General features: G+C 41.4%; 1 protein-coding gene across 2 annotated transcripts in view; it reads right to left on the bottom strand.

Annotated features, from left to right (window-relative positions):
• Positions 1-11,009, bottom strand: part of LOC107391070 (zeta-sarcoglycan) — a 547,146-nt gene extending 536,137 nt beyond the window's left edge. For both annotated transcript variants that reach the window (XM_070550008.1, XM_015968123.3), the window contains exon 1: positions 10,220-11,009. In XM_070550008.1, the coding sequence (XP_070406109.1) occupies positions 10,220-10,258 (39 nt within the window). In that variant the 5' untranslated portion in view covers positions 10,259-11,009. The remainder of the gene's footprint in view (positions 1-10,219) is intronic.
• Between the last annotated feature and the right edge of the window lie 1,862 nt (positions 11,010-12,871).

The raw sequence follows: 12,871 nt of genomic DNA, 5'->3' as shown, positions 1-12,871 counted from the left end.
ATCAGGGTTTTTCTGCGGTTTCCATAGTGGCTCCACAGGGGTTTGCCCACATAGGCTTATGCCCACATATATTTTAACGAGGGATTTTAGAGGGACCCAGGTGGTTTGACTCATACATGGGCTCCTCAAAATCTGTGTGGGCAAATCTGTGTGAGGCCACCATGGAAACCATGGACAAACCCTGTTGGCACCCATAGGGTTTCCCCATATGGGGCCCACCTGTGCTAGCTGTACAGGCTGGTGGTTGTTTTGTGTTTTTCACCAAGTCACATCAGAACAGTTACAATAAGTTTCAATACTTCAAGTTCCTCCACACTAATGTGAAATTATGACACACATGAAGTTACATTAGCCCTGACACAGGGCGACTTGTTTATTTTATTGCTTTACTGAAGCAATCTAAGGCCTAGTCCACTCGTAGCCGTTTTTTTTTTAAAAACGAATATCCGCCCCTCCAAAAACTTGCATCCACACCACCTCGTTTAAAAAACAAACTCTGTCCACACGTACCCGGATAAATACGTTGTTAAGGACATGCCAGACCTGTAGGCGGCAGTACTTCCCCCGTTCTTAACCTCGTCCTTCGTCTGTGGTCTTCCGCAAGGAGCAGTAATTCCGCTTGCAAAAACAAACAAGCAGAAAGCGCTTGGACAATTGATAAAGCGAGCGCAGCTCTGAGGGCGTCCATGCCGTCGGCTAGTGTAAACACAGGTCGCACACGTGATGCCAGCATTTTTTTTGTCGCGGAAAGTGACGTTGCGGACCTTAAAACTCCGGTTTTGTCTGTCCACACGCAGACACCCAAAACGGAGAAAACGCAGATCTTCACTTTGGCCGGAGTTTTTAAAAAGATCCGTTTTCGTGTGAAAAAACTCCGTTTTCGTGTGGATGACAGGCCAAAACGTAGAAAAATATCTACGTTTTGGCAGATCCCCGGCTACGTGTGGACAGGGCCTAAAAGGAATCAGTTCTCATGCACCCACACAACCTTTTGTCATGGTTGTAAAAGTCTCTTATTTCTACAGAGTTGCCATCTCTGAATATTATAGAACAAAAACTGTGATTTCTTTTTGTAAAACTATGCCTAACTTAGCATTTGTGACAACTGATATTTGAGTACCATTTGATTTAAGGAGTAGCAACTGTTAACTTGTGTTTTTGTTGTTTTAATCATACAGATGATTTTTTTTATCATAAAGAATTTTTTTTTAAATCACTGTTGTGATTTATACTAAACTCACACAGAGAGAAACACGCCAAATGTGACTTGTAAATAACAATTCATGAAATTGCTAGCACTTTACTCTGGATTGCTTAAAATGTAGTCGTTCGAAAACAAGATTATTTATCATTTATCTAATGTCACATATCTGTGATGATTTTCTTAAAATGAATAAATCAATATTATATAGAAATCAAGCATCAGTTAACTTTTCAGTATGAGACAGTATAATTTCCTGACAAGTTTCTAAAGTTTTCAGAATTTCAGTAAACTGCAATATGTCCCATAAACAACACAATAGTAGGGTGGTTTTGTCTCTGCTTTTTGTTGTTTTTCTTTGTTGTGGTTTATTCTTTTGTAAAACAATAAATAGTTTTAATAATTCAAATTAAAGTGGACGTGAAGGCAGGAGTAGAGACTTATTTTACCCACACTTCCTGTTAGAAAAGCGCTTCTGAAGGAGGTGTCACCTGGCGGACCGAGAGAGCGGCACTCAGGTAGTGATAGACCCCCCCCACGCTTGCACTGTCGGAGTTTCTCAGTTGAAAAACGAGTTGTTAACAAGCACGTGCACGCAAGCACACACTCACTGTAGATTTACCACTCAGGAGAAGAGCAGACACCGAATCTGCAGCTTTCTGGAGGATTTCCGTTAACCACGATCATTAGATGAAATGGGGAGGAGGGCATTTTTTTCAAGGAGGTGAGCGGCTCTGAGCACCTATGTGTCATATCAGCAGGTGAGTGGCTGAGGTGGAGGTGCGGCTGCCTCACCTGGAGACCAGTGCAGTGCAGCAATGTATAAATGTGGAGCAGAGTTTTAACCTGAACATGGAGATATAACAATGGCTTTGTGCTGAAATATTACATTTAAATTAAGTTGCACTAAACTGCCACACTAATGATTACGTGCACAGCACCATCAGACACTCATCAGTACAGGTTATCAGCAAAAATAAGTTAATTTAGGCGTTACTCGCTCTTTAAGCAACAATGTTTAGTGGAACTGGCTGACATAATTTGATAAGGTAAACTCAACATGTCATTGTTTACAGTGTGCATACATTAAGAAAATTGAGTTCATATGTTGAAAAGGGCATGCACACATGAATTACTCTACACTTCTGCTCAGAAAATATAAAATGATTCCCACAGAGATTAATATGTATGCACACCGAGTTTAAACACTGGAAGTTAACATTTAAAAGGCCACCAGAAGCCCTATAGCTATTTAACCTTTAAACACTGCAACTTAAGACGAGCACACAAACACCTGCTCCCAAAATATGGAAGAAATTTAATCGCAACTCTTGTTATTGTCTGTTTAATGAATTACTACCAATAGATACAACTCACAAATACACACTGGTCTTTATGTAAGGAGAGCTAATTAACTGGACTTATAAAATTACCTTTCGAACAGCATCTTTGTGCCCCAGGCTGTATGTAACTGTGTGTTTATTTGAGTGGGTGCGTGTAAAATAACATTGCAGTTATATTAATGTGTAATTAATGTGAAATAATATTGCTTTTTAATAAGCTGGTAAGCATGAGGAAATAGGGTTTAGACAAAATATACAAGAAAAACACATTTCATGCCATTTTTAACATACCAAGTATAATGAAAATTGGGTTTGTGTTTGTTGATGAAGCATTTCTTAACCCTCCCACTGTCCTATTGAGTGACCCCACCAGGAAAGTGGACCATTGAGCAGGATTGATGGTTTATCCCTTGAGGTCCACGTGGCAGGGGTGAGGTGAGGACAGTGGAAGGGTTAAACCTTTTTTTTTTCAATATTCAAACATTTATTGTTGCACAATAGATGAACCAGACAGAAATGTACATTTTAAAAATATATGATAAACTTTAAGAAAATGTAGGTAATTTTTTTACCAAGATAGTTTCCTCTTAATTTACAGATACTTGTTTCATTATAATGCAGTTTTAATGTAAACTATTTAAAATGCAGATAAAATACCTGTGAGATGTCATAACAGAAACCTTTACATCCTATGTTTTTCAGAGCAAATGTGTTTTTGCACATAGTGCACACAATAACAACTGGGGGATTTCTCCACCTCCTTCAACAGAGAAGTGAGAGGAAAGTAAGAAAGGTTTTTTGGAAAGAGATGAGCGACTCAGAGCTGTGTTGTTTCAGCTCATCAGCTGGAGGCGTGTCCGAGACTCGGCTGCATCACAGTGTACTGTTTGAGCCAATAGCAATGTCTGATTCAAAATCAATGTTGTGCAGACTTCTAACCTGAAGAGGCAATCACTCTTTCAGATTCAATATTTATATTTTAATTAAACTAACACTAAATAGTTTTTTTTAACTTTAAGCTAGAGCATTTTGATCTCAGTGGTTGTTCAGTTAGAAGCTTGACCAGTTTCATATTTGACACCACTCTGCAGCCTTCCACTGGCCAAATACTGCACTTAACAGTTGTGTGGAGTGAGCAGGTGCTCTACGAGGGGCACTCTTTACCTGCTTTACGGCGGTTCGCTGTTATGCTAGCAGTTAGTTATTTCAGTTCGCTGATCATCAATAAAAAGCACAACAAAAGGAAGAAATTTGCTTTGTTGTTGGCATCATGGCGGAGCCTGGAAGTAAAAGTAATGTCTTTGGAGGTGAAGCAAAAAGCTAAAACCAGGGTGAACATTAGCGCGGTCTACACTAGTTTGAGGGAGCTAAAGGAGGCTACAAAATCACGGACTGATGGTGACCTGGCTTTGTTGCTACTGGACAAGTCAAATGTCAATTGTTACAAATGGTAAGTTTTGTAGGCATAGTTTTACAAAAAGAAATTATAAGTACTTATATTTTTGTCCAACAGTGTGGATCTTTATGCTTTGTGGTTTATTTTAGTATTATTTGGCTCCTGTTAGTGTTAGCTTGTCGTTAGTGCTAGCTACGGCAGGGCTGTCTACGACAGTTGTAATTCCACTTTCAACCAGTAGGGTGGAGGAATAGGAAAGTGCTCAGTGTTACTTTATAAAAACGTCATCCTCCAGATAGGGGTTTGAGAAAAGATGGTGCTTCTCTTCATCAGAAAGGAATAAACTGAGATTGTTCAAGTGTTTGAAAAGGACGCTCCCTGGTTGCTTAAGAGGAGATTTCGATGCAGATTTAGAAGTCACTCGTGGGAAAGTTCAACACCAGCTATCACTGATTTTGACTTATTTTCTCCCCATCACTGGTCATTGCATCGGTCCAGAAGGATGTCTTGTCATCTATTGACAAATCACTTAGTAACTTGTCAATACCATCGTTCAAGGTTCCTATACTCTACCTGGAACTGACAGAGTGTGGGATCCCACATCTCATTTGTCAGTTAATTGTATTCATTTTCCATAAATAAGTAAGAAATCCAGACATTGCACATATATCAATATGTCAGCAGTGTGCGGCCCCATTCCACAGGTTAAGAAACTGCCATGTGGACAAATTCACATGGAAACATCAATATTTTAATTTGGCAACCATGGAAGACATTGACATTAATTCAGTGCAGCACTCAGTTATCCTAATGCATCACTGCATATCGGTTATGGATTCTGAAAATGAAATGTGCACGCATGCAAATGTTTGGGAGGTTTCCAGTGTAATAAGAATTACGTTTATTTGGCTCAAAGCGAGGCAGCCACTTTTCAAATTGTGCAGCTGTCAGAGTGACAGCCTTTTCAAACATAGACTGTCAGCACATTATAATGCCTTTCACATTGCAGCAAATGAAGTTATCACTTTGTATGTGTTTTTTCAATGCTTGTATCACAGTTTAACGGACCTGAGGATACAAAGATGGCAAATTGCGCTTGCCTGAAGGTTAAGAGAGGCATGCTTGGAGGCTGGCTGGCTTAGATTAATGAATAATGCTCTCCCATCCTTCAGCGGCTACTTTTGAAGTGCCCTTGGAAAAGGCAGTGAACCCCCAATCGTTCAGATTGAGCTGCTCAGTGGCCAGAAATGCAAAACTGTGACTTTACTGGGTGGTTAGCAAATGGAGTTGAATGAATGAGCGCAGCCATGGTTAGAAAGCACCCCTCCTGCAATTGCTGCCTCATTTTCTTAGTCTAAATTAGATTAAATCATTCTAGTTGGTAACAAATCACCCAACTACTTCTTTAGCAGCCTCATGTTGGGGTCTACGATTAAAATTGTAACTCTTTGTGGTCTTCCATCTGATTTTACAACAATAGTCACTTTTTTGTGTTTTTCATCCTTAATGGTGACATAGAAACAGTTTCATATGATCCCGTCTTGTCTTGTTTCCATAGCACAACAACAGTTAAACTCACTTCTGCGCTCTCAATGAACGTCCGCTGTTACAAGCCTCTGATCAAGAGGGTCAAATTCAATCTGACCTCCTTTATTATACTGCATATAATTCATGGTCCAGTTATTACTAAAGATCAATAGCACTTAAACTCTTCCATTGATATTGAAACCTGCACTGATTTACAAGCACGGACGTCTCTGGTCAAACGCGGACAAACGCCCACGAACGAGCAAAAACACCAGCAATGCTTTCCAAAAAGCTAAATGATGTCCATGTTTGTGTGGATGCTCTTCAAGACCTGCGTTTACCACATTCAGTCTGCAGATAATGTGTTTAAAGAAGTGAAGAGAAAGGCTTTTTATTGGATTGAACTAGTTTTTATATTTCCAGCTGCCTGGCAAACACACACACACACACACACACACACACACACACACACACACACACACACACACACACACACACAGAGAAATATTGGAGAAAGTTCTTAAAGAAGTAGATTGTAAACGACTTGCTCAAGCAGTTATAGGTAAACATGTCTGCACACGCCCAAACAAACACCCAAACACACACACACACACACACACACACACACACACACACCCTTGACCCTTACTCCAAACAACGAACACTGGAACACACAGCATATGTTTACTTTAGAGGGCTTTACTACTGAGGAACTGGACCGTCTGGGATCATCAGAGCAGCCAAGATTATGACTCCAGGTCTTCAGAAAACAGCTGGCATATTGAATGGAGGGATGAGCTCCCCGTAGAGTCTATGAGTCTTACATTTTCTAGGCTGAGAGATTGTAAAGATTGGGATTGGATAACAAATAATCAAAGGTTATAGCTTGGGGTTTACTGGAGCAACAGGACAGTACAACTTAGGAATTTACCTTTTTAGAAATCATGGATTGGTGTTTTTTTTTTTCAATCTCTCAATCTTTTTTTTTTTTTTTGAAAACCTGGGGGTGATTTTCCCCTTTTGATGGCCAAGAATTTTTTTTAATCTATGCTTTTAAATGGCCACCATTGCAATATCACAAAGAACTGCTTGGACAGCTATAAATCATAAGCTGTTATGTTCTAAGTGCCATTCATTCATAGCTCTGCAGTCTCATGACATACTGGGACATTAGATGGACTCAAACTGCCCAACATGACCACTTCTGATTGGGATGCAATGCCAAAACCAGCATCACACTGGGCTGCGTTAATCTGCAAACAGCATTTGTAACAAACTTCCTAAAGTGTCTCAAAATGATGGTGAGGGTCCTTATTTTCTTCCTGGGAAGCCACAGGACCTTGCTCTCAGACCACTTGACTTTCAAATATGCAAATGATGACAGAGTTGTCAGAGTCATCTGGATCAAATGACTTTGATTTAGTTTTGTGTGTGAGTTAGGGTTAGGGTTTGTGATTGGCTGGTGGCCAAATGGCAAACTAATCAGGAATAATTTATGACACTTTGTGATGAACTGTGAGAATAAAACGTTTTGCAACTGTTGCAATTACATCATATATCCAACATTACTCATCAAGTTTACAATTAGAGTCATTAAAGGAGTGAGTCCAAATCAATTTTCTTACAATTTTTGTCAGTTGCAACCCAACCCAACCCAACCCAAGCCAAGCCAACTTTATTTATAAAGCACTTTAAAGACAGCCCTCACTGACCAAAGTGCTGAACATAAAAACATAAAACTGAATAAAATATAATACAGCATAAAGTTAAAAGCACACCAAAATAAAACACTAAAATCAAAAACTTTATACGGCGTCGAAAGCCAAGCTAAAAAGGTGGGTCTTTAAAGATGATTTAAAAGTTTCCAGTGAGGAGGCCTTTCTAATATGTGCTGCCAAAGAGTTCCATAGTCAGGGAGCAGCAACAGCGAAGGCCCCATCCCCTCTGAGCTTACGCTGTGTCCTTGGAACGTCCAGGGGCAACTGGTCAGATGACCTGAGCGACCGAGAGGAGGATGTGCAATAGCTCAGAGAGGTAGGGCGGGGAAAGACCATTTAAAGACTTAAAAACAACTAAAAGAAATTTAAAATGAACCCTAAAATGGACAGGCAGCCAGTGCAGTGAAGATAAAGCAGGGGTGATGTGTTCACTCCTCCTTGTACCAGTTAAAAGTCGAGCATCAGCATTTTGCACCCGCTGAAGTGAGGACTGGCTCATGCCAAAATACAGAGAGTTACAGCCAGAGGAATTGTAATAAAAGCATGGATTACATTTTTAAAATCCTCTCTACTCAAAATGTGCTTTGCCTTTGCCGACTGTCTCAGATGAAAGAAGCTGGATTTGACAACAGCACTGATCTGACTATCCAACCTAAAATCACCGTCCATTTTCAAACCCAAGTTGGTCACTGTTGGCGTTCTGTGCAGTGTCAGGAGGCCTAAGTCCATGGGAGTGGGCCTGCTGGAGGTACCAGTACCAAAGACAATTATCCGTCTGTTTCTCATTAAAATTTAAAAAGTTAAAAGCCATCCAAGAGTTTTCCTCATCCAAACAAACCACTACAAATTTATGCAGCCATTCATTTTTATTTTAGTGGGAGATACATACATCTGTGTATCGTCTGCATAGCAATGGAAGGCAATTTTGTGCTTCCTAAAATACCCAGTGAGATGCTGGTCTAAAACTCACATTACAAAACAGAAATAGAATGGAAATTGCAGCTGATATCAACATTTTCAACTACAATATTGTGATTGCACGTTGTTTTATTGTGCAGCTATTCAAACTAAACAAAATAGGACGGACACCATCTTTATCTGCATATTTAACTAACTATGTAACTGCACTGCAACAACTGATTTCTAAGAAAGTTAAAAAATATATCATTTTGGAATTCTTAAAACTAGCTAATAAATCAAATTTTAGATTTTTATTTATTTGTTTATTTATTTGTTTTAATAATTCTAGCCAAGTAGCTTTGGCCTATATTGGCAGAATTTTGTACTCAAAACAAAAATATTTGGATCATATTTAAGAATAATTATCTTATTTTAAATATTGTTATTTTCTAGAGAAGTTACGTTTTTTTAAGACTAAAAATAAAATAAATGAGTAATAATGAGGATGTTTACTTTCTTAGAAATCAGTTTTTGCAGTGTGGTTTTCTTGCTGGATATTTTGATTTCTTATCAAAGTAGTGTCTCTTCATTCCGTGGCACAACTTTATCTGTACATGTAAATTCTTTTTGTGGCAAAATATAGAATATATATCAAAAGTTATTAAAAACACAAATAAGAAAATACCTTATTAAACAACATTCATTCTAACAAAACTTTTTACAGTTGAAAAGGACCCTCAAAAATTCAAAGATATAAGGACTGTTTTTGTTTAATAACCACAACCCTGCAACATCTTGTTGTCGTTCATGTGTAAGCAGCTGTTCCTGCACTAAAATAGGTGTTTAATTATTTTTATATATATATTTGTGATCACTACTGAATTCTGTCAAGGAAACATTGAATTTTCCCATAAACACACACACACACACACCGCACATACGCAAAAATAAATAAATAAAAACACTGCACTTGCCAAACTCGGTGGGTCAAGTTCACTGGCTAGCAGCTGAGGTCATTTTAAATCAGAATGTCAGTTTCCATTTTTAAAACCTGCAAGCAGCCAGTCAAGTCAGTTTGGAGCTGTGCATCAGTCCATCATCAAGGTCTCCTCTTTCACAAATATCATTGCTTAAAATACAACTTCAAGAGTCAAACTTATAGAGAAATGCATAAAATTTATCTTTTATGCAATCATTTCTTAAAAGTACAGCAAAAACATGCAGAAAAGTGTTTAGTACAACAGTTTTCTCCCACTTTGCCTTTCAAACTTACTATTATAATAAGTTTCCAGAACCCATGGTGCTCAGTCACCTTTGGGATCTCTTTAACGGCGATATCACTCATAAGGCAACATCTGTAAGAGTGATACTGAACTGTTTGAAGTGTTGAGGGAAGGATAGTTCTTCTGAGAGAAACTGCATACAGATTTTGGATATTGTCAAATGAAAAAATAAAATGAAATGAAACAGCAGCAGGAGAGAAGCTGTGTAAGCAACGACCCAGATCCTCCATCGTTCATAGACTGTACTCTCAGAAGCAGATTCACACCGACAAGGGAAGAGTATTTATTCTCTTCTTGGGGCTCAGGACCAGCCACGACCCTGGTTTTGCAGAGAAAAGGAAATGATCACGAGCTTAAAGAAAGACCAATAATGGATGTGTTGAGAGGAGCATCCTCATCTCCTCTCTTTTTTCTGTATCCCCCCTGAGAGTACCCCCCCCCCCCCCCACACACACACACACACACACACAGCACAGTAGAGACTGTACAGCCAAGTGAAGTGGTCCCACTTTTTCAGGGTAGCACTGATGCCTACAAGAAGTCCAAGCAGAAAGGAACACACACACACACACACACACACACACACACACACACACACACACACACACACACACACGGGAACAAATGCACAACAGATGACCCAGACAGACCAGCAGGGGTTGCCCCATTCCGTCCCAGCCTCCACCCGGTCCCCATCCAGCCCAACCATCGGTCACTTAGTTCCAGATTCAGCCAACCAGCCACCAGAGACAACAGCCAGTCACTCATCAGCCCAACATGCCACCCATTCAGCGGGCTTCTGCTCACTCAGCTGGAATCAGTTGGCGCCTCCAGCCTGTGACGCGTCTTACCTTGAGCGCTTCTATATCCAAAGACGTCGACTGGTCCATGATGGATTTACTCAGGAGGCGCAAACCAAACAGAAGTCCCACCAGCGGAGACGGCGGAGGAAACGAGACTAGAAGCCTTCCCCCCAAAAAGTTGGGAAGCTCTCTAGAGTCCCAAACTCTGCTGCAGCATCCCCCTGGGCTGCTTTCGGGTTTAGGTGGTTAATATTCCACTAGGGCGACGGGTTCTCTCAGTTCCAAGCCTCCCGGTGGGTCGCTTGGCAAAATCAGACACCATGGAGGTCCCCCTGCAAACAGCCGACCCCAGGTCTGTCCGTGCAGGGAATGGAGAGGGGGAGGAGGGAGGAAAAGGGAGAATAAATAGAAAGTGGAAACAACTGACCGTGCGTAATGTTTCAAGCAGCGGCTTTTGCGCACTTGACGATCATCAGATTGTTACATCTGAGTGAGAAATGCCCCCTTTCTTCCTCCTCTTTTTCCTCCTCTCTGCTGGAATGATGCCGAGACTCAGACTCTCCCTTTTAGTCCTCCAGCAGATGGATGCCGTTCTATCCCGGAGAATCCCGGTTAAATCTAACTGTGTTGCTGCGTCTGCGCTCGGAAAGCAGAATGAAGAAAATGGGAAGAGATGGGGGTGGGGGGTGGGGGGGGACAACGTCCGGATGGGAGAGATGATTTTCAGCCTAACCTGGGCGACTTCCATGCGGCAAACCGCCAGAGATATCAGCTCTCTCCCCCCTCCTGAAAGAGATGGGGAAGAGAGGAAACGGGGGGGAGGGAGAGAGAGAGGCAGTGAGAGAGAGAGAGAGAGAGAGAGAGAGAGAGAGAGAGAGAGAGAGAGAGAGAGAGAGAGAGAGAGAGAGAGAGATGCTGAAAAAAGAAACGGAGAGCGGGAGTGAGACGGGAGGAGTAAAGAAAGGAAGGTTGCTGTATATTATTTCAATGACTGACGTGCCTGTATGTGTGTGTGTGTGTGTGTGTGTGTGGGGGGGGGGGTCTAATCAAGTAGATGAATCGACAATGCTGCTTTGCCACTGGAGTCAGGAGAGAGATTTACATGCAGAGACTGTGGAGATGGTTGTTGCAGAAAGTCTGGCTGTGCGCGCGCAAAGCGCGACCAGTTGTTTCCAAAGTGATGTAATACTCCTAGTGAACAGTGATTAATCTCTATTTGGGTTGGGGGCTAGACTGGTCACGATTATCGAGCGAGAAAAGTTTCCTTTTATTCTCTTTTTCCTCTTTTTCTTTCAGGTTTCAAAGCGCCCAGATCCTTCTGCTGCAGAATAAAGTGTCGCCGCCTGCCGACCACGCGCCGGGGCTTTTCATTATCTCTCACCCACCGGTAGGGAAAGAAGAAACAGATAAATGACAGAAGAGGAGAAAACAGGAACAAACTACAAAACAGAGTGTGGAGTTGGCGATGAAAGGATTATTGAACGAGGATAAGAGGCAGGCAGGTGATCAGTCCATCAGGGTCCACACTCACTCAAAGCTGATAGTGAGGGTAAATAAAGTTCGAAGTGCAAAGAGTCTGCATTACCTGCAGAGGGGGTGCTGCACACACCTTCGTGTGCTAAACTTGGTAAGAAAAAAATCATGCAAATCTCAAAATCTATTTTTCCCATTCCTTGTCTCGAGCACACGCACAAATTGAGTCTCAGCACGCAGAAATATTTGTTGATGCCTCATTCTGTGTTCATCCTGCTCAAATGAATATTTTCTCCCGTTCCTCAATTCCACACAGTCCTACTCTCAGCTGAACTATTCTGTTTGCTTCTCCGCTTCCGCACCTCTCCACTCATTTTCTGCCTTTTCTAACTTTCTGCTGTCAGGAAATTAATCATCTTTTCACGAGCATGATGTTTTTAATAAGGCGGCGTCTGACCTGAGATATGAGCACTCAATAATGAGTTATCTAGAATCGTGCTCGTGCGTTTGGCAGGGGCTTTTATCAGTGGGTGAAGTGTTTTGCTCCAAAACATCAAAATGAGTGTGAATCAAAACGGCAACCCTGCAATTACTGAACGACCTGCTCCTGAGCCAGTGCTGCCCTTCGTTCTGCATCCTTTTCTCTCGTGAAAGTGTTTTTACATTGGAGAGCTGAAATTTAACTTATTTTATCATAACACCACATCAGGACCTCCGCTGATGTTACCTGCCCGTGATAAAGAGCAGCAAAGGAGTTTGTGTCCTCATCCTCTCCTTCCAGGATGCTTCTGTGAGTAGCGAGTTTCATTCTTCAGCTTGAATGCTGCAGCTGGATATCTCTGCAAATTAAGGCAAATAGGAAACTTTATCAATACACTTATCAGGAAGGCCCAGCAAAGGATGTTCTTTCTGCGTCAACTGAGGAAGCTCTGCATGCCAGCCATGATGATAATCCAGTTCTACACGGCCATCATCGAATCAGTGTGGTACGCAAGAGCCACTGCCAGAGACAAACAAAGACTGCAACGGGTAATGCGCTCAGCGGAGAAAGTAATCGGATGCAGCCTTCCATCAGTGCATGACCTGTACAACTCCAGGCTTCTGAAATGGGCAGGTCGGATTATACGACACATTCTCACTCCCAGCGTGTCAAAAACTTGGTCAGCCACCCTCCGCCTCAGACCCCTGACGCCAAAAGTGCCCTTTTTCGTTACATATGTGCGAAAA

This window comes from Nothobranchius furzeri, chromosome 4, assembly GCF_043380555.1.
Source record: "Nothobranchius furzeri strain GRZ-AD chromosome 4, NfurGRZ-RIMD1, whole genome shotgun sequence".
NCBI classification, from domain to species: Eukaryota; Metazoa; Chordata; class Actinopteri; order Cyprinodontiformes; family Nothobranchiidae; genus Nothobranchius; species Nothobranchius furzeri.
This window is presented reverse-complemented; position numbering and strand designations above follow the sequence as displayed.